The sequence below is a fragment of the Gorilla gorilla genome, chromosome 2 (assembly GCF_029281585.2).
Source record: "Gorilla gorilla gorilla isolate KB3781 chromosome 2, NHGRI_mGorGor1-v2.1_pri, whole genome shotgun sequence".
NCBI classification, from domain to species: Eukaryota; Metazoa; Chordata; class Mammalia; order Primates; family Hominidae; genus Gorilla; species Gorilla gorilla.
Window position 1 is genome coordinate 46,780,631 of NC_086017.1, and position 22,051 is coordinate 46,802,681.

The window sequence follows — 22,051 nt, forward strand, 5'->3', positions numbered from 1 at the left end:
AGGTTTGTTACATATGTATACATGTGCCATGTTGTGTGCTGCACCCATTAACTCGTCATTTAGCATTAGGTATATCACCTAATGCTATCCCTCCCCCCTCCCCCCACCCCACAACAGTACCCGGTGTGTGATGTTCCCCTAATTGGAGGCCATTTTCTCATTGCAGACTTGAAGAGCCACTATTCACTGCCTCTCAGCTGTTCTGGGTCATGGGTCTGTGGCATCTGCAACCCTGTGCACCTTAAATTCAAGCCACATCCAATGAACTTTTTTTTATCAAAAACATGAACTTTCAATATTTTTCCCGTTTAAAATATTTTTTCCATTGAGATACAGCTCATATAACATAAAATTCATTCTTTTAAAGTGTATTATTTGCCCAGGTGTGGTAGCTCACGCCTGTAATCCCAGGACTTTGGGAGGCCGAGGAGGGCAGATCACCTGAGCTCAGGAGTTCAAGACCAAACTGGCCAACATGGTAAAACCCCATCTCTCCTAAAAATACAAAAATTAGCCAGGCGTGGTGGCATGCGCCTGTGGTCCCAGATACTCGGGAGGCTGAGGCAGGAGAATGGCGTGAACCCAGGAGGCAGAGCTTGCAGTGAGCAGAGATCACACCGCTGCACTCCAGCCTGGGTGACAGAGCGAGAGTCCATCTCAAAAAAAAAACAAAATTAGCCAAGCATGGTGGCACATGCCTGTAGTCTCAGCTACTTGGGAGGCTGAGGCAGGAGAATCGCTTGAACCCAGGAGGCAGAGGCTACAGTAAGCCGAGATCACATCACTGCACTCCAGCCTGGGCAACACAAGGAGAATCTCTCTCAAAAATAAATAAATAAATATAAACTATATAATTTAATTAGTTTTAGTATATTTATGAAGTTGTACAACCATCACCACTGTCCAATTCCAGAACATTTTCATCACCCCTAAAATAAATCTCATACACATTAGGTCATTCTCTACTCCCCTTCCCAAACCCCTGGCAACCAGTAATCTACTTTCCGTCTCTAGGGATTTCCTTATTCCGGACATTTCATATCAATGGAATCACACAACACGTGGTCTTTTTTGTCTGCTTCTTTCACCTAGCATAACGCAATCTTCGTCCATGTTGTAGCATGTATCAGTACTTCCTTTTTATGGTTGAATAATATTCCCTTGTATGGATATGGCATATTTTGTTTATCCATTCCTCAGTTGATAGAGATTTGGGTTGTTTCCACTTTTCTGGCTATTATGAATAATGCTGGTATTAATAATCATGTACAAGTTCTTATTTGGGCATGTTTACCTTCTCCTGGTATATACCTATGAGTGACAGATTTGGTCTTATGGTAATTGTTTAACTTTCTGAGCAACTGTCAAACTGTTTTCCAAAGCAGATGCACCATTTTTCTTACCCACCAGCAATGTATGAAGGATCCAAGTTTTCCACTTCCTTGTCAACATTTGTTGTTATCTTTTTTTATTTTAGTCATCCTGGTGGGTATAAAGTGTATCTAAAATTTTTAAACTGGTTTTTAGAAAGGTGATTCAAAGACGCCTACAACACATGAATAGGCAAAGAGATAAACAGAATAGAACAGAAAGTTCAGCATTAGTGACATCTCCAATTACTGAGGTTAAGACAGACTTTTTTTTTTTTTTTTTTTTTTTTTTTTGAGACGGAGTCTCGCTCTGTCACCCAGGCTGGACTGCAGTGGCGCGATCTCGGCTCACTGCAAGCTCCGCCTCCCGGGTTCACGCCATTCTCCTGCCTCAGCCTCCCGAGTAGCTGGGACTACAGGCGCCCGCCACTACGCCCGGCTAATTTTTTTGTATTTTTAGTAGAGACGGGGTTTCACCTTGGTCTCGATCTCCTGACCTCGTGATCCGCCCGCCTCGGCCTCCCAAAGTGCTGGAATTACAGGCGTGAGCCACCGCGCCCGGCCAAGACAGACTTTTAAATAAATAGTGCAGAGACAAATAGGTAATTATCTGGAAAAAAAAGTAAAGCTAGATTCTTATAATAAACTACAATGGACCAAGAATCTAAATGTAAAAAAATGAAACACTACAGGCACCTGAAGAAAATACGGGTGAATTCTTCTTTAACTTTGGTGTAAGGAAAGACTTTGTAACTCCAAATCTGGGGGCAATAAACAATAGATTGATAAATCTGACTACATAAAAAGAAAACCAAATTGCATGACAAAAAACAACAAAGTCAGAAGACAACTGACAAACCGGGAGAAAATAATTGCAATATATACCACAGACAAGAGCTAACGAGCAAAGAATTCTCAAAAATTGAGGACAAAGGACCAAAAACCATAAAGAAAAATGGGAAAGAGACATGAACATATAATTCATAGTAAAAGATATTAAAATGATTCTTAAACACATTCTAAAAAGTTCAACCTCACACATAATTAGAGAAATGCAAATTAAAACGATACTGGAAAAACAATTCTCACCTATTGGACCAGAAAACCTTTTAAAATAAGACAACAAATTCTACTGGTGAGACTGTTGTGAGAGAAGCACCCTCATACATTGTCGGTGGTAACGCAAATTGGTACAACCCTCTCCTAGATGAAAAGTTGATAATATCTAACAAAACTACATAAGCATTTATACACATGAATTAATATGGAGTGATTTCCAGGACACACTCTCAGTGAAAAAAATCAGGCAAGGTGCAATGGCTCATGCCTGTAATCTCAGCATTTTGTGAGACCAAGGCAGGCAGATCACTTGAGCCCAGGAGTTTGAGACCAACCTGGAAAACATGGCAAAACTCTGTCTCTACCAACAACAACAACAAAAAAAATAGTGGGGCATGGTAGCACATGTCTAGTCTTAGCTACTCAGGAGGCTGAGGTGGTAGGATCGCTTGAGCCCGGGTGGGTGAGGCTGCAGTGAGCCAAGACTGCACCACTGCATTCCAGACTGGGTGATAGAGTAAGACCCTGTCTCAAAAAAAAAAAAAAAAAAAAAAAAAAAACGCAGAGAAAAGAAAAGAGAAGAAAGAAAAAAGAAAAAGTGCCAAAGAGTATCTATATAATGTAACTCTTCATGCAAAAAAAAAAAAAAAAAAGGGAGCTATAAGAAAATAGCATGTGTGTGTTCATTGCTGCAAAAGAAATCCAGAAATAATAGGCCTGAAATTAAAGAAACTGATTATCTATAAGGCTGGATGGGCAGGCGGCAGAAAGGAGGAGGAAATGGAAATGGCCAGGGTGCAAGGATGAGAAGGAAGTGACATTTCTCTAAGCCTATCTTTTGTAAAGGTCTGACTCCCAGAACCATGGTAATATTTCACATGCCCTTCATATACCCAAAATATAAACAAAATCAAACAGGATGTGGGGCAAATCCTAAAATGGAATACAAACACTAAAAAAATGAGTTTGAGTGTCCTACAAATTACTAACAAAACCATGGTAAAGGGAGTGGGAAAGAAAAGAACTACCAGTATCTTAACAGGATGCTCTAAGACTAAAGACAAAAAACACTGAATATAAATGAACATAAAGTGAATATAAATCTAGTCAGTAAATGTGTTTCTCACAGAGGTATTATGGGTTACCTAGTCTGAAATTCATAGACTGAATAGGTAAATATATTGTAGATGAACAATATTACAAATAAAAAGGGCTGAATGATCATGGTGTTTGGACTGGAATCAGAGATATCAGTATAAACTCATGGTTTTTAACATAGACATATGCAGAGAGATACAATAATACGGATGTAGTATCATCGGTTAGTGCACATACATGTATGTCCTAGCTCTTATCTGCCAAAAAGTCCTAGAAACAATGACATTCCGCTTCGCAATGGCATACCTAGTACCAGATCTTGTTTCCTCTAACATTCTCCAATATGAACCAGGGATCCTTAGAGAAGTGGTTGATTCCAGGGCTGGGACAGGGACCACGCAATATGAACACCTTGTGGTGTCTGAAAGGAAGGAAGTGCTCAAGGGGACTTGAGCCAGTCTGAAGGAGGGCCTTATGGCTAAAGCTGGAGCAACGTTAGCAACAAAATAAATAATCAAAGCATTGGATTTTATCCCATAGAATAAAATAAACATCCGAGTCCATACTGAAATCATTAAATAATTGAATATACCGGGAGAAGGAACAGCTCTTCATTACATAAGAATTCCAAGCAATACGCCAGGCATAGTGGCTCACGCCTGTGATCACAGCACTTTGGGAGGCCCAGGCAGGTGAATCACGTGAGGCCAAGAGATTGAGACCACCCTGGCCAACATGGTGAAACCCTGTCTCTACTAAAAACACAAAAATTAGCTGAGCATGGTGGCACACACCTGTAATCCCAGCTACTCATGAGGCTGAGACAGGAGAATCGCTTGAACCCGGGAGGCGGAGGCTGCAGTGAGCCGAGATCGCGCCACTGCACTCCAGCCTGGTGACAGAACAAGACTCTGTCTCAGAAAAAAAAAAAAAATTTCAAACAATAAATGTAGACAGAAGGAAGAAAAATCTTAAATTAACGTTAATCGAAGACCATAGTAATACCTGTAGCTGTCAAGATCTACCAATGGATACCAAAATTGGTGGGCAGAAGTTTGAGAAGAAACAGGGTATATGCAGTTTCAAAGTATCCCCTCCAAGATACTCATTAACTACAAAAGAAAAGATAGTAATTTTACGGTGGAGAAGCCCCACACATCACAAATAATCAAGGTTAACAAATAATCAAATAATCAAGGTTAACATGATAAGAAGTATTGACATCATGAACCCCTTGGTACGATTCACTGAGGATACAAAATCATTTCTGTAATATTCTCACCAAAAACACGTAACTTCATTCCAGTCATAACAAAATATCAAACAAACCAAAATTGATAGATAGTCTACCAAATAACTGACTACTACTCTCTGAAAGGGTCAAGGTAACAAAAGGCAAGGAAAGACTGAGGAATGGTCACAGACTACAGAACACTAAGGAGACATGAAAACTAAATGCAATGTGGGATCCTGTAACAGAAAAGGTATGTTAGTGAAAAAGCTAGTGAAACTCATATGAGGTCTGTATATTATTTTTTAGAGACAGGGTCTCAGTCAACTGACTGGGCTGAATGCAGTAGCACGATCGTAGTTCACTGCAGGCTCGAACTCCTGGGCTCAAGCCATCTTCCCATCTCAGCCTCCTGAGTAGCTAGGACTACAGGCCTGTGCCACCACACCCAGCTAATTTTTTTATGTTTATTTTTATAGAGACAGGCTCTCACTATGTTGCCCAGGCTGGTCTCGAACTCCTGGGTTCAAGTGATCCTCCTATCTTGGCCTCCCATAGTGCTGGGATTACAGGCAGGAGGCACTGTGCTGGCCTAAACTTTGATTATATAACATGCTAACTTTATGAGGAGGCTGGGTGAGGGGAGTACAGAAAATCTCTGAACCATTTTTGTAACTTTTCTATAAGTCTAAAATTAGTTCAAAATAAAACATTTTTAAAAATATTCCCTGATGAAAAAGAAGATGAAGAGGGTATGGGAGAAAGCAGAAGAAGAAGGAGCCTGTGAGAGTTGAGAAGCCTCATTCGTTGGAGGTCATAGTGGCAGCCTATGTTGACATCTCTAATTGAAGGAAGAAAAGGCCCTCCTTTTTTTGTTGTTGTTGTTTTTTGTTTGTTTGTTTGTTTTTTGAGACAAGTACTTGCTCTGTTGCCCAGGCTGGAATGCAGTGGCACAATCTTAGCTCACTTCAACCTCCGCCTCCCAAGTTCAAGCGATTCTCCTGCCTCAGCCTCCCAAGTAACTGGGACTACAGGTGCCCACCACCACTCCCAGTTAATTTTGCCATGTGACCCAGGCTGGTCTCAAATTTCTGGTCTCAAGTGATCCACCCACCTTAGCCTCCCCCAAAGTGCTAGGATTACAGGCATGAGCCACCACACCCAGCCAGCCCTCTCTTTACTTTACGTTTTATCCTCCCAACTTTCAGAAAGTTGGAAGGGTTTCTGTGTTTATAAGAAATAGTATAAAATTGTTATTCTAAGCCACATACAGTTTAGAGTGTAAGCCACATATGGCTATAGAGCACTTGAAATGCATGATGAGGTGTGGTGAAAAGAGTGAAACATGCTGGATTTCAAAGACAGTACAAAACAAAAAATAAAGAGAAAAATGGCCTGGCACGGTGGCTCATGCCTGTAATCCCAGCACTTTGGGAGGCTGAGGCTGGCGGATCACAAGGTCAGGAGATCGAGACCATCCTGGCTAACGTGGTGAAACCCCATCTCTACTAAAAATACAATAAATTAGCCGGGCATAGCAGCATGCATCCGTACTCCCAGCTACTTGGGAGGCTGAGGTAGATCTTGACAGCTACAGGTATTACTATGGTCTTTAATTAATGTTGATTTAAAATTTTTCTTCCTTCCACCTACATTTTTTGTTGGATTTTTTTTTTTGAGACGGAGTCTCGCTCTGTTGCCCAGGCTGTTGTGCAGTGGCGCAATCTCTGCTCACTGGATTCCTGGGTTCAAGCCATTCTCCTACCTCAGCCTCCCGAGTAGCTGGGACTACAGGCGCATGCCACTATGCCACATGGATGTCAGGATACCTGGAGATGTGTTTTTTGTAAATCAAAGAGTCAGACAGGAACTACTTTTTTTATTGAAGATTTGCAAGGTAGAGATACGTAAAGAGGGCACAATGATTGGTGTGGCACATTCTTTAACCATAAATTGCTAGGCTAATGTTAGCTTTAGCACAGTGGTATGCTAAGACCCAGTTCATATCAGTTCACAAGAGCCAATTGTTTAATGTCCAGAAATGTTGCAAGCTGGTTGATAAAAATTAAAATAAAAAATTGTATGACAAACAAAACCCATCACTTCCTAATAATTTTTACTACATTTTGCTATTATCTATGATGAGGTTTCTTTACATCTATCTTAAAATGTATCTGTATACTAAAAATAAAATATAATAACGTCCCACCACACATCTCTTCCCAACTCTGTGTTGCATGACATCACATTGGTACCATGAATTATGCCACCATGGGAGTATTTCCAAGCTGGTCCAACCCATGGCCCACACAAATTCATAAATTTTCTTAAAACATTGTGACATTTGTGCACGGACCTTCTTTTATTTTTAAGCTCATCAGCCATCATTAGCGTTACTGTATTTTATGTGTGGCCCAAGACAATTCTTATTCCAATGTGGCCCAGGGAAGCCAAAAGATCAGACACCCCTGATTATACCACGGAACTCAAGAAATGCTACAATTCTGAGCTTCTGTCTTGAAGAGCTAGTTGTTTGCCAGAATATCACTGTCTTTGAGAAGGGACTAAAACACAGAAAAATCAAAAGAACAGATAATAAATAACAAGGGTTAGGATGTGAAGAAGCTGGAATCGTCATACACTGCTGGTGGCACTGTAAAATGGTACAGCCACTTTGGGAAACAGTCTGGCAGTTCCTCAAAAGGTTAAACATAGTGTTACCATATGATCCAGCAATTCTACTCCTGGGTATCTAGTTGGGAAAAATGAAAACAAATGCCCTGTACACAAATATTTACAGCAGCATTATTCATAATAGCCAGAAAGTGGAAACAACCCAAACGCCCATCAACTGAAGAATGAATAAACAAAATGTGGTATATTTATACAATACACTATTATTTGGCAATAAAAAGGAATTAAGTATTGATGCATTCTACAACACGGATAAACCTTGAAAATATGCTGGTGAAAGAAGCCAGTCACAAAAGGCCTTATATTCTATGATTCCAGTTACATGAAATATCCAGAATAGGCAAATCCATAGAGACAAAAAGTGGTGATTGCTTAGGGCTTGGAGATGGGAGAAACGGAATGACTGCTAATGGATGTGGGGTTTCTTTTTAGGATAAAAATGTTCTAAAATGTATTGTGATGTTACTTGCTCAACTCTGAATAGATCAAAAAGCATTTAACTGTACACTTTAAACAGGTAAATTATATAGTATATGAATAATATTTCAATAAAGCTCAAAAATCCATAGACCCCTTCTCCTTTGTTTCCCTAGATATAGGTTCCTAGGTCCCAGTTCAGTGGGAATGACATTAGAGAAACAAGCCTCGCTGGGCTTCTCCTGAGAGATGCTGAAGAGAGGAAATTGCAGTTTCCTACGAGTAACCCACCAGACCAGAGGTCCCCAAAAGGAGGCCTTCAGGCTGGTTCTAGTTCACAGGCATGTTTAAATCTGAGCAGACAGCTGAAAAATCACAAGATTTCACAGTTTTAAAAAATCCAGATTTGTGGCCGGGCATGGTAGCTCATGCCTGTATCCCAGTACTTTGGGAGGCCGAGGCAGGTGGATCACTTGAGGTCAGGAGTTCAAGAACAGCCCGGCCAACAGAGCTACTAAAGTTACAAAAATTAGCTGGGCATGGCGGTGTTTGCCTGTAATCCCAACTACTCGGGAGAGGCTGAGGCAGGAGAATCCCTTGAACCTGGGAAGCGGAGGTTGCAGTGAGCCAAGATTGTGCCACTGCACTCCAGCCTGGGCGACAGAGTGAGACTCCATCTCAAAAAAAATCCAGATGTCCAACATCTCTTGCCATGAGAAGATGACAGCCCAGCCTGGTTCCTATGACCAGCTCCAGGCTGCAGCAGCACGAGGCACAAGCTCCTCACCACTCCCTGTCACCTCCCTTCCACAGAGGCTGACAGTCCACTGTATGTTCTTCTCTATCCCAAACAGAAAGCAAAAACTGAGGGGTCTGAGAGTTTCAAGAAAAATGAGTGACATCAGAGAGCTCTGAGAGAGTGAACACAGCCTTCCTGCTTCCCAGGCTAACATGGTGCACCGGTGTCAGAAGAACCAGCTTTTCCTTGCATGTGCCAGCCTCACTCGCTCATGTGCCTAGTCTGACCCCAGCAGGTATGGGAAGATGCAATCCCTGTGTTAGATTCTAAGTGCCATGAAGGCAGAACCATGTGCAGTTCAGTTCACGATTCCTCTCTAGCAGCTAACACAGATTTGGCATAAAATAAAATGAGTTACCATGTGATGAAGGAGGGAACAAAGGCAGCCAGGAGCCCATGTTCTTGAATGATTCAACCCCACAGAAGCCATTTCAAGGTGAAAGAGCTCCTGAAGCCCAGCAATTCTTCCTTCTCTCACCTCACCTTCTTTCTGCATTACAGCTTACCCACCCACCCACCAAAATCAAGTTTAGTTCAAGGGGAAGTTTAGCCCTCTGAGCCAGCTAGGGATAGAATGGGTAAAACAAGGCAGTCGGTGGTGTGGGTCCTCAAAGCCTGACACCAGCCAGCCACAGCGCACCCTCTGGGTAATACCACTACTCACGCTTAACAAGGTATCCTGGGGAGTGGGCAGCGACAACATGCAGGACAGTGCAGCCATCCCCATCCTTCTGGTTAATGCGGCCTTTCCACTCGGGCTTGTGATCCATTAACCACCGGAAAAGATGGTTTTCTCCTGAAGGGAATTAAAATGACTTACTAATGTTTTCCACATACAGAAAGTCAGCGAAGTTAATTTGTGCAGCAGCAATAGATTAAAAAGAAAGAAAGAAAATCAGCAAAGCAAGTCAGTGTGGACCACACTAAGGTAACCAAATGAGGAATCCAACATACGTTTCCACTCACCACAAACAGGTGTGGGGAGACACAGGCATTTGTCAAGTGAGAGGATGAGTTATAGAAAGCTACCCATAATCATCGTAGGTCAGGTTCCCTAGAAGCCTGAGACAGGGATTCTTATACATGTGACTGAGCGAGAGATAGCATGAGAGAGAGCAAGGGAGGCAGGACACGTAGGGGAAGCAGCTAAGCAAGGTAGTGATCCTAGTAGAGTCACTCCAGCCTGACCTCATGAGCAGCCCTGCAGCAGGAATGCACCACAGCCTGGAGCCACCTTGAGGCACTGGGGCTGGCCTTTTGAATCCCCATGTCAGTCAATCAAGAGCTACAGAATGCACTCAGGGAGAGGCAAGGTCCAGAGAGAACCTCTCTGGGAAGTGGTTTCTGTTGACAAAGAGCAACTCTCTGCCCAAGGGGCCAGCTGTGGGTTGTTAGCAGCTAACATTGACAACAGGTGGGGGTGAGGGGGTTGGTGGCAAAGAGGATCTGGGTGAGGCACAACAGCCTCCACTTTAATAATCAAGCCAGTATCTCTGATAAGATTACCCTACTACATTACTATCAATAAGACATATATATTGAATTCTTTTCCCAGACTCCTTCCTTGGAGTTCCTGAGATCTAGGAAAGCCACGCACCTCTGCCAACTCTTTGGATGCCAATTTGTCACCATGTCAGAGTTCTCTGAGAAACAAATCAACGATTAAAACGTACCACTTTGAAGGCTCAATCTTACTGATACCACCTATAATCACAGGAACTAACTTAAAAGTAGACACAATGGGGAATCATGACATTCATAACCAGAGCCACGCTTCTCTGCATTCCAGTTTCCTCACTTGAAACTGGGAGGATTAGATTACGTAGCTTTCAATCAGGCTTTACTTTTAAATGTTTTATCTACCAATCTCTGTGTAAGAATAAAATCTCTTGGCCAGGCATGGTGGGGCTCACGCCTGTAATCCCAGCACTTTGGGAGGCTAAGGCGGGTGGATCACTTGAGATCAGGAGTTTGAGACCAGCCTGGCCAACACGGTGAAACCCCATGTCTACTAAAAGCACAAAAATTAGCCAGGTGTGGTGGCGGGCGCCTGTAATCCCAGATACTCAGGGGGCTGATGCAGGGGAATCGCCTGAACCCGGGAGGCAAAGGCTGCAGTGAGCCAATATCACGTCACTGCACTCCCCCAGCCTGGGCAATGGAGTGAGACTCAGTCTCAAAAAAAAATCTCTTATAAATTCCCCACTATATGAAATGAATAACACCAGGACAAATCTGGCTAAAGCAAAGACAGGGGTCCCAGGCCTCAAGCCCATGGCCACCTCCCACACCCCCATTCCTGGGGAGATGATACAGCCTACAAGAGGTAGACTAGACAAGTTCTCTTGGCCCTTTCTGGCACTAAAATGCTATAGGTGAATGTCCCACAGTGCTGCCACGTGTGCTTGGAAAGAAAAACAAACTTCTATCTAAAGTGTGAGTGTGTGCATATGTGTGTGTTAATGATAAAATAAAAATATTTTTAAAGTTAAAGCCTATAACCAGATGGCGAAGCTTAAAAAAGAATTTCATGAAAATAGCAGTCCTTTAAAAGAAGCACAGCCAAACTGTATCAGCAACAGCTCTGTCTCCCTTGGGATACCCCCAGCCAAGGGACTGTGTTGTGTGTCCCACAACACAGCCGTCAACCCTAGAGTGAAAATGAACTGAGAGAAATAGACCAAAGCTGCCTATGCCGGAAGGAGGAAACTCCGCAGGTCTCCTGGGTGTGTTGCCCAGCAACAGCTGTCTGTCCTAAGTCCCTTCCATGGGTCCCAGGGCTCCATCCTCCTGCCAGGATCTGTCTAGAATCACAGAATCCTTTCCGTTTGGACCTCCTGCAGCTACTAGGTGCCAGGAAAGATAAAAATGATACTATTTTCCTGCTGCTTCATTCATTTGAATAATCAGATCATTTGAATATTCAAATGGTCTGCATTCAAGTGGCTTAATTCTAGTTTCACTTGAGCTCAACAGAGTTCCAGAACTAGGCTGGAAGGGCAGCTTGGAGGGTGGAAAACTGGGAGAAGACTCACTGGCTTGGATACAGAGTCGCATGAGGGCATGAAGGGGATACGGTCCTATAGTCTCAACACTTGCACCAATGGAGATGAGCCACTGGACTAACTTGGGCACTTGTTCCATCTTCTCATAAAGTCCAATAAAAACGTATTTCTGGGGAAAAAAAACACACAGGACAAATTACGGAAGTCACTAATCAATATGAAGCTTCAAACTCCTTTACCCATAAAGTATGGAATCAGTAAAACTTGGATTAGCTGTGGTCCAAGCCTAGGATTATTATAAATAACAAATTTGTGGTAAGGCAGATGAAGGAGAAAGTACCCGACACAAGGAAGTGTATGTTTCAAGAAATCGCCTTGCGAGGCCAGGCGCAGTGATTCACGCCTATAATCCCAGCACTTTGGGAGGCCAAGGTGGCTGATCACCTGAGGTCAGGAGTTCAAGACCAGCCAGGCCAACATGGCGAAACCCCATCTTTACCAAAAAATACAACAATTAGCTGGGCATTGTGGTAGGCACCTGTAATCCCAGCTATTCGGGAGGCTGAGGCAGGGAGAATTGCTTCAACCCGGGAGGAGGAGGTTACAGTGAGCTATCATGCCACTGCACTCCAGCCTGGGCGAAAGGGCGAGACTCAGTCTCAAAACAAAACAAAACAAAACAAAACAAAACAAAACAAAACATACATACATACATACATACATACATATATATATATATATATATATATATATATCACCTTACCTCAAAGAGACTTTTCAGTGATAACTCTGGGACATGAATATTTCTTGGTAATCGGTCTTTTTTTGCTGACAGAAGTAGAAATGACTGGTGGGAGAAGACAGAAAAGGCTGGAATAATAATGTTCTCCACATAGGTTATTAAAGCAAAAAAGTTATTTTAAGCTTTAAAACAAGCAAATTAAAAAAAACCACTCTCTAGCCTTGTCTTTTTTTAAAGTGCTTGCCAAGTTTTTCAGCTATTTGCTGTGACAATTAAAGTCTCTGTCTAGCCAACTTCCTGTTCCTGCTAAGGACTAAGGCCCCTCTGCACTTCCTCAAAGCCTGCTGAGGACAGGAGCAGATGATGTCATGTAGCATTTCACAGTATAGTTGCAATGAGATTAAAAAAAAAAAAAAAAGAGTAATTCCCTGCCAAGTTCTTAAGGCTTAGCAAGTGGAAGACTCAAATCCTTTAGAAATATCCCATCCCAATCAATTATTCCGCACATCAGCGTTTTAAAAGCCCCAAGTACTTGGAGCCCATTAGACCCTGTCAATGGTCTGCTGCAGCCAGCTCCTATCAGCTACTGAGTTGATGATGCACATCTCCTCCTAACTCCAAGTCTTGTATGTCATATTAGTAGCTGGAAATTGGCCATGGTGAGAGTATTTATACTACCAAAGTTAGCAAATGCTACAAATCGGGACCTTTTCTTTTCAGAGACCCAGTTGTTAAACTACTGACCCTATCTAAAGTTGCTGAAGAGACTAAATCCCAGAGAAGTTAAGCCAGTTTTCACAGGTCTCACAGCACATCTTGAGAAGCCCCTACTGAGATCATTCAGGTATGCTAACAGGTCTAAGAATTCCCGGCTCTGTTATGACCATGACTGGAGACCCAGTCTCAGCTCCAACCTCTCTCATGTATGGCTTTTGCCAGTGGACTTAGGACCACAGGAACTGAGCCCATGGCCACATCTCACTTCTAGTTTCTTTCAGATTGATACCCATTCTTTTTTTTTTTTTTTGAGACAGAGTCTCACTCTTGTTGCCCTGGCTAGAGTGCAGTGGTGCAATCTCAGCTTGCTGCAACCTCTGTGATGCCCATTCTTAACTTTTTGCCCTAAACAAGCCTCGCTGCCCACACTCAACCCCACATGATAAGTTCAGCCTTCTAGTGGGCAGATTGCTGGCCTTTTAAAAGATGCTTCTGTCTGCAGTATTTGGGAATTACCAGAGCCTCACTGCAGGTAGGATGTTGGACCTGCCACTTGGGCTGGATTCCTGGGCCCTCCCTTGACTGGCTGGGATAATAATCTATTAGGAGTTGCCTGTCTCCCATTCTCTCATTCTCTGCCTAGGCCATGGAGCTCTATTCATGTCCACCCCACACTGGGAAAAGAGGACAAGGTTCTTTCCCTGAGTGCAGTAAATTAAACTATCTTCCTGCTAATGAGGCCTAAGGCCTCCTGCTCACAGATCTACCCTAGCACTTGGAATCACAGAATTTCAAAACTTTTTAAAAAATAAAGCTGGAAGGATCCTTATAAATCTCTTAGGCCAGCTACCTTATCCCAAGAGAAAATATCTCAAATGTCTTTTAATGGGACCCTGGATTTCTGACTGCTTGTTCCCCAAGAGTTCAGTTGCCTTCCTCAACCCTGCTGCCTGCCCTCCCAAGATTTTTTAATACAGGGGTAAGCTTCAGGGAGCCCATGGCTGGACTCCAGGAGGTTTCCCATGAACCCCCTGAAACTATACACATAATTGTCAGTGCATGACAAGAGAGCCCCACAGATTTCATTAGATTTCCAACAGAATCCATTACCTTGCCCAAAATTTAAGAATTCTCTATTCTAAAGTCATCCAACCTGCTAGGATCAGGAGTCCTTAATAGGTTGCCCTTGTTTTTGGTGACTTTTCTGGACTGCCCAGCTTTTGAAAGCCCAGGAGGGCTGTTCTAACCAAATTCGTAGCTTGGCCAGCCCATTCTCATGAGCACTTATAGTCTATCACCAATGATGACTGCTATTCACTGGGCACTTAGAATATGCCAGGTATTATAAAACCCCTCAGCTCAATGCCTGGCACTGTAAACCTTCCACAAACATTACCTGATAGGTACTCTTGTCCATTATTTCTGATCTCACCAAAACTCTGAAGAAATAGGTTTATATAATGCAACTTACAAATGAGGAAATAAGACTCAAAAGGGAAGTAATTAGCCCAAAATAGTAAGTGGGGGATTCTGATTCAAGGACACATCTGTGTGACACTGAAGCCCAGACCTCCACAGTCCACCCACTCCTTCATTACATGGATTCCTGGCCCTGGGTTCAGGTCCTACAACCTCACTTAGCCACTACCCAAATGTTAGCAGTCCCTTAAAACCACATGGGAACCCTTGTGAGCAGCCCAGATAGGTCATCCGGGCACACACTAGCTAAAGCAGTATAAAAAAGGATTGTGAAAATGAACACACAGCTTTGTTTTTCTCATTCCATATTACCATTAGCATCTGTACTTTACATTTCTTTGATGACAGTGGAGACACAGATCTAAGCGTTTTTCCCGTTTCTAAAAATAAATGGAAACTGGCTAATCAATCTATCTCAAAGACTTTTCATCTTTAATGATATCCTAGTTAAAAATTTACCCTGGCATCAAGATCAACAAATAATAAATTACAATCCCTCAATGCCAATGGAAAGGAATCATTTCATCAAGAATGCATTCTCCCCATGAGAGCCATCTCCTTTTACTTACATGCCATAATCCTTTCTTTGCCAACTTTTCTATTACAGATTGCCACACTTCTGTTGGGAATCCAGTTGTGAAAATATGATCAAAGCAAGGCAAGAAACTTTGCAAAACAATGGAGTCACCTAAAAGAAAGTTTCATAATTTAGGGATTTTAATGTGGGGAAAGTCTACAGCATTTGGGAAAAGGTCCTCCAATTAAGTTCACACATAGACAAATGGTAAATTAAAGATACCCTAAAGAAAGGCATTTTCAAAGTAGTATGAAGTCCTTTATAATTGGTTGAAGTGGCAATTATTTTCAGTTCATCATAAAATCAATCCCCTAAGAGTTAGGCAGGATAATTAACATTCGCTTTGCCTTTCTAGTTGCCAAGCCCAGTGATATGTGCTTATATTCAATACCTCAAATAAACCACTAAGGAAGTGCCTATTATCTCCACTTATAGAGGAGGAAATGGAAGCTTAAGTTACAAAACTCACTTCCTTTAAGAAAAATGTGACAAATATTGTTACCCAAAACATTAGAAACTACAACAAATGAAGATAGGTTTCATGGCATATCATGCAGTTAGTTCATGACAAGAAACAAGACTGGAACCCAGATCTACCAACTCTTGTCATCAATACACATTCTTCTGACCTGGTGGCCCATCGACCTATTGCACCTGGTGATCCTCCAACCATATTTCTCAAATTCATGGATGAGAATGTCCAAGGGGACAGGTCAAGACTCAGAATAACTTGGCACCTCTTCCAAGGTTATTAATTTCAAAAAATAAGTAAATATCAAAACAAACGCATACTATATGAAATGATACAAAGTTTCCCATAAATATATTTTTCAAAATTTAGAAACTGGGCGACGCCAATTTCTTTACCTTCCAAAAAGGAGTACTTTGGTAAAGTATTGGCTGCATCATCTTAAGAAGTCCTGTTAACTGCCCCCTTTCAGGTTGGGGGCAGAATGAAAACCACCCAGGTTATCTTAAGGGGCAGTCATCAAGAAGCAGTTGTTTGGAATTCCCATAACTCCGGCCTGGCTTCTGACAGAATAGTGACATTTAAAAGATGCAGAGGGCCGGGTGCAGTGGCTCACACCTGTAATCTGAGCACTTTGGGAGGCCAAGGCGGGCAGATCACCTGAGGTCAGGAATTTGAGACAAGCCTGGCCAACAGGGTGAAAGCCCGTCTCTACTAAAAAAACAAAAATCAGCTGGATGTGGTGGCAGTGCCTGTAATACCAGCTACTAGGGAGGCTGAGGCAGGAGAATCGCTTGAACCCAGGAGTTGGAGGTTGCAGTGAGCAGAGATCACGCCATTGCACTTCAGCCTGGCTGAAAAGAGTGAAACTCCATCTCAAAAAAAATAAAAAAGATGCAGAGAAACCAGGGGCAGTGGCTCAAGCCTGTAATCCCAGCACTTTGGGAGGCCAAGGCAGGTGGATCACCTGAGGTCAGGAGTTCGAGACCAGCCTGGCTAACATAGTGAAACTCCATCTCTACTAAAAATACAAAAATTAGCCAGACGTGGAGGTGGTGCACACCTGTAGTCCCAGCTACTCAGGAGGCTGAGGCAGGAGAATCACTTGAACCTGGGAGTCAGAGGTTGCAGTGAGCCTAGATTGCACCACTGCACTCCAGCCTGGCCCACAGAGCAAGACACCGTCTCAAAAAAAAGATGCAGAGAAGTGCAGGCCAAGTCATTGGGTTTGAAAGAAAATGAAGCCAGCCCTGGCTACTGTTGGCAAAAGACTGACTGAAGAGCTGTGACCCATCAGCACCTATCTAGAGACCTTCTACTTCCCTGTCTAGGGGACATGGCTGCACCTGCCTCTAACTCCTTCCCACTGCCTGCTACTACTCTAGTCCCCTCTCTGTACCAAACTTGTCAAAATCTGTGAGATTCCACCTACAGACCACAGAAGTTGCTTTCCCACAACTGCAATGGGAACAGTTTGATTGATAACAGTCTATCCATTGTCAGCTGTGGTTTCCCCATATTTAAAAACCAAAGACCATTTTTCAGAAATTCTAACGTGCCATTTTTCATATTCTAACATCTCTGAAATCAGGATGTCTTACAATCAATGTTGTCTTTCACTGGCAGAGCATAAATTAATAGCACATCTTAGTGCAACTTAAATTTGATCAAACACCATATTTAAAAACAACAGCCTAGGTATTGGCAGGACTTTAGACTGCACCATCACTGCCAAGGAGTGAAGTTTATTACACTGTGCTTTACCAGTTTCTGGTTTTGCCTGATCTGGGCCACTGACAAAGCTATGTCTTAGGCCAGGTCATTAGAGTAGTAACTTAATGCAGTGACACAAAAGCTTCCCCTCCCTGCTAGGCTGAACACTCAGGTCCTCCACTGATTCTGCAGTGCCAGGTAGTGAGCTTCACGACCCTGACATGGAGCACCCATTATCAGCTTTCACAGGACCCTCCATCGGCCCTTCCAGGTTATTTTCATAGCAAACAAATATTTTCTCAATAGACTGGAAAAATACATGTGAAAAAGTACAGGTAAGTCCAGGCATGGTGGCTTACGCCTGTAATCTCAGCACTTTAGGAGGCCAAGGCAGGTGGATTGAGGTCAGGAGTTTAAGACCAGTCTGGCCAACATGGTGAAGCCCCATCTCTACTAAAAATACAAAAAGTTAGCCGGGCGGGGTGGTAGGCGCCTGTAATCCCAGCTACTCAGGAGGCTGAGGCAGGAGACCCTTTGAACCTGGGAGACAGAGGTTGCAGTGAGCAAAGATCGTGCCATTGCACTCCAGCCTGGGCAACAAGAGTAAAAATCCGTCTCAAAAAAAAAAAGAAAGAAAAAGAAAAATTACAGGAAAGAGCAAAAGTCACATCAGGCGAGTAGTATAAATACGGAAACCCCTATGAATAGCGACACAAAACACTTAAGAAGTCTGAAACCAGCCGGGCAGGGTGGCTCACACCTGTAATCCTAGCACTTTGGGAGGCCAAGGCGGGCGGATCACGAGGTCAAGAGATTAAGGCCATCCTGGCCAATATGGCGAAACCTCATCTCTACTAAAAATACAAAAAACTAGCCCGGTGTGGTGGCGTGTGCCTGTAATCCCAGCCGCTCGGGAGGCTGAGGCAGGAGGATCACTTGAACCCAGGAGGCAGAGCTTGCAGTGAGCCAAGATCGCATCACTGCACTCCGGCCTGGTGACAGAGTAAGACTCTGTCTCAAAAAAAAAAAAAACAGTCTGAAACCAAACTCTCAAAGTTTTAGTCATTTATGCAAAAAGGACTTCATTGTTTTCACAAAGGCAGAAGCCACCGAAGCATCCAAAATGCTTTCTAATGTGTGAACTAGATTCATTAAACTGCATAAATCAGCCACAAAGAAACACCCAGAAATTATCTCCCCATGAGCCTGAGTCCCCAGGAGCTATTTCAATAAAATAGCAAGGACTTTACAAAAAGTCTCCCCAGTTCCAACTTACTGCTCATAGTGGTGAAGACTCCAACAAGGAAATCAGCAACTGGTGCCTGGTCTTGGCTTCTCTGCACAAGTCGCAGACCCTCAAAAAACATGCGAGCAGCTTCGTAAGGCTGGTGCAACCTCAGCAAGGAATAACCAGCTCGGTAGTATCCCTGAAACAGGATAAAAAGCAAAACTGTCATGTACCACATCTCCTTTAACCTGCTGGTGAAAGAAAAAGCAAAATTGGCAACATGGGAAATCCAATCCTAAAAGTCTGACTTCTGGCTGGGCACAGTGGCTCATGCCTGTAATCCTAATATTCCGAGAGATCAAGGCAAGAGGATCGCTTGAGCTCAGGAGTTGGAGGCCAGCCTAGGCAACATAGTGAGACCTTGTCTCTACTAAAAAGAAAATAAAAATTAGCTGGGTGTAGCGGCACATACCTTGTAGTCCCAGCTACTCAGGAGGCTGAGGTGAGAGGATTACTTGAGCCCAGGAGATAGAGGCTACAGTGAGCTACAGTCATGCTACTGCACTCCAGCCTGGGCAACAGACTTATATCCTGTCTTACTTCTATGTAAACATGGATTTCTAACCAACACTGGATACAGGGTTTCCACATTATATTCTGTGCCACATTGCTCCTGTCATTTAACTGCCAAGAAAAGAATCACTTTCAAATCCATGACTTACATAGCATCTAACATATGACACAGAGAGAAGGAAGAAGGTCTGCTTTCAATTATGTCTCTGGTTGGTTGGTTTGTTATTGACTGATTGATTGATTGAGACAGGATCTTGCCCTATCACCCAGGCTGGAGTGTAGTGGCATGATCCTGGCTCACTGCTACCCTCTAACTCCTGGGCTCAAACTAACCTCTCATCATAGCCTCCCAAGTAGCTGGGACTACAGGTGTGCACCACCATGCCCAGATAATTTTTCCATTTTTTGTAGAGACGAAGTCTTGCTATATTGCCCAAACTGGTCTTGAACTCCTGGCCTCAAGCATCTTCCTGCCTCGGCCTCCCAAACTGCTGGGATTATGAAGCCGGGGTGCAGTGCAAGTGAGCCACTGCACCTGGCCTTATTTATTAATTCATACTTCAAGTCACAGCTTGGGCCGGAACAAAAGAATGAAAATAATCCTTTGATTAGTGTTCAGGAAAAGAATGACATTGACATGAAAGCAAAGGTGTTTTTCCTGCCCCTTTCAAAGTAAACACAATTTCCACTGGGTACGTAAGAAAACAAATTGTAATGACAAACATTGAGATTTACTGAGTTCTACATTATAAGCAATATTCACGAGAGGCCAAAGAAATATTTGATTTTTATAGAAAGAAGAAAATTACAATGATCAATAGAAGAAAATGGTCTAGTTTTGCCTATATACAAATAATATGACTCTTGAATGGGAATAAAGTGATATTTCCTACCCCACGTTGATCACCTGAATCAGCATCAGGGATCTACCAAAACAATTTTCTGTCTCAGATAACAGAAAGCCGGGTGTAGTGACTCTAGCCTGTAATTCCAGCACTTTGGGAGGCCAAGGCAGGAGGACTGCTTGAGCCCAGGAGTTCAAGACCAGCCTGGGCAACATAGTGAGACCCTGTCTCTACAAAAAAAAAAAATTGTTTTCATTAGCTGGGCATGGTGGTGCAAGCCTGTAGTCCCAGCTATTCCAGAGGCGGAGGGAGGAGGATCACATGAGCCCACGAGGTGAGGCTCCAGCCTGGGTGACAAAGCAAGACCCTGTCTCAAAAAAAAAAAAAAAGATAACAGGTGTTCACCAACTGGGTTCATAAAAAAGGAAGTACTTTAAAACTCCGCGTAACACCAAATTTCTGGCTATTTAATGATTTGTTTCAACTTTCATTTTGAAAGTCTAAAGACCTCAGATAACAATCAAAGAGAGGAGGAAAAAAAAGTGTGTTTTGTTTTTTCTAACTAGGCAAGCTGATAATCTCCCATTTCTTTGCCTTCCTCAGATTCAAGGTTTTTTTTTTTTTTGAGGAAGATGAAGGGGATCAGAATATGCCACCCTAAAATATGCCACTTTGGCATAAGGATTATTTCGAGCTGAAGGTATCTGAGATTCAACAGATGCAAAAAGAAGCCTCCCCTGAGCTTCACTTAACTGATTAAAAAGCAGAAACTCTGAAGAAATGAGGACTGCCATAAATCTTCTCTCCCAGGGAAGTTTTATGGCCATGAAGAAGAGAGAAATTGAGCACCAAGACTGGCCTGAACAAACCTTGCTAAGATAGCCCCTTATCTTCCAATACGTTCCCACATATAGACACCTTCCCATAGTTTGCAGCCTCTAGAGACCTAAAACTCTTTTCCTTTATCTTGTCGCATCCCCACAATTTATTATTCTTTATTAAAAATATCAAAGAAGATCTCAGGCCTGTCCACATTTTTTGGAGCTTTACCTCTCTTCTAGAAAGATTCCTTTGACACATAAAAGTGAACATCAAATGAAATCTGTGTGCTTTTCTCCCGTTAATCTGTCTCTTGTCAATCTGATTTGCAAGGCCTCAGCCACTGAACCAAAAGAAGGTGGAGGGAAAATTTTTTGCCTTCCCTGTAGAGGACAATTGCGGTGGGGAAGGGGAGAGAGGATGGAGAGAGACTCCCAGGAGTTCTGGGTAAGAACTAGGAAGTGGCCCTGGTTGCTGTGCTGTCAGGGGCTGCTGCAGGTTTGGCCAATCAAGGAAGAAGCCCCTTGATGTAAGAGCATCAAGTCCCTTGGGCCACAGTCACAGCCTCCACTTCCGGGATTTGGGCAAAACCCAAATATTAATACTGTCCCAGCGAGAGGATTGGGAATATCCTAAAATACCTTTGGGAAGAAATTTCCCAGGAATGCACTCCCATTTTCAAAACTAGTCAATAAATTCTAAAGCAGAGGTATCCAATCTTTTGGCTTCCTTGGGCCATATTGGAAGAAGAATAAGATCCACTGACACTAACAATAGCTGACACGCTTTAAAAAAATAACCGCAAAAAAAAATCTCAATGTTTTAAGAAAGTTTATGAATTTGTGTTGGGCCACATTCAAAGCTGTCCTGGGCCAGGGGTTGGATGAGCTTGTTCTAAAATATTCATCTTCCAATAAGAAGTTTAAGAGTCAGTGTCTACTTACTATGTAAAATATCCAAATCCCTCTCTTAAAGTTAAAGTACTCTATAGGTCAAACTTCCACCACTCCCTTTCCATTGTATTTTGTTTCTAGCAGTCACACATTATGTGTTGCTTCAGATGCTCCAGAGTGGCTATTGAATTTAAGGCCTCTGAATGTAATGCTCTTTTTCTCCCCAGATTGAATGCAAACTACTCAAGAGCTGGGATGAGTCTTCTGCTCCTTTTGTCTGCCTTGAGGCACCAAGAACAGTAAAGGTGCCGTGAAGAGTGGCA

General features: G+C 42.9%; 1 protein-coding gene across 3 annotated transcripts in view; it reads right to left on the minus strand.

Annotated features, from left to right (window-relative positions):
• TRANK1 (tetratricopeptide repeat and ankyrin repeat containing 1) overlaps positions 1-22,051 on the minus strand; it is a 119,257-nt gene that overhangs the window by 54,181 nt on the left and 43,025 nt on the right. For all 3 annotated transcript variants that reach the window (XM_055381224.2, XM_019024287.4, XM_063703690.1), the window contains exons 4-8: positions 18,647-18,797; positions 15,181-15,299; positions 12,437-12,520; positions 11,704-11,842; positions 9,333-9,464 (exon numbers count right to left, since the gene is read on the minus strand). In XM_055381224.2, coding sequence (XP_055237199.2) covers positions 9,333-9,464; positions 11,704-11,842; positions 12,437-12,520; positions 15,181-15,299; positions 18,647-18,797 — 625 coding nt within the window. The remainder of the gene's footprint in view (positions 1-9,332; positions 9,465-11,703; positions 11,843-12,436; positions 12,521-15,180; positions 15,300-18,646; positions 18,798-22,051) is intronic.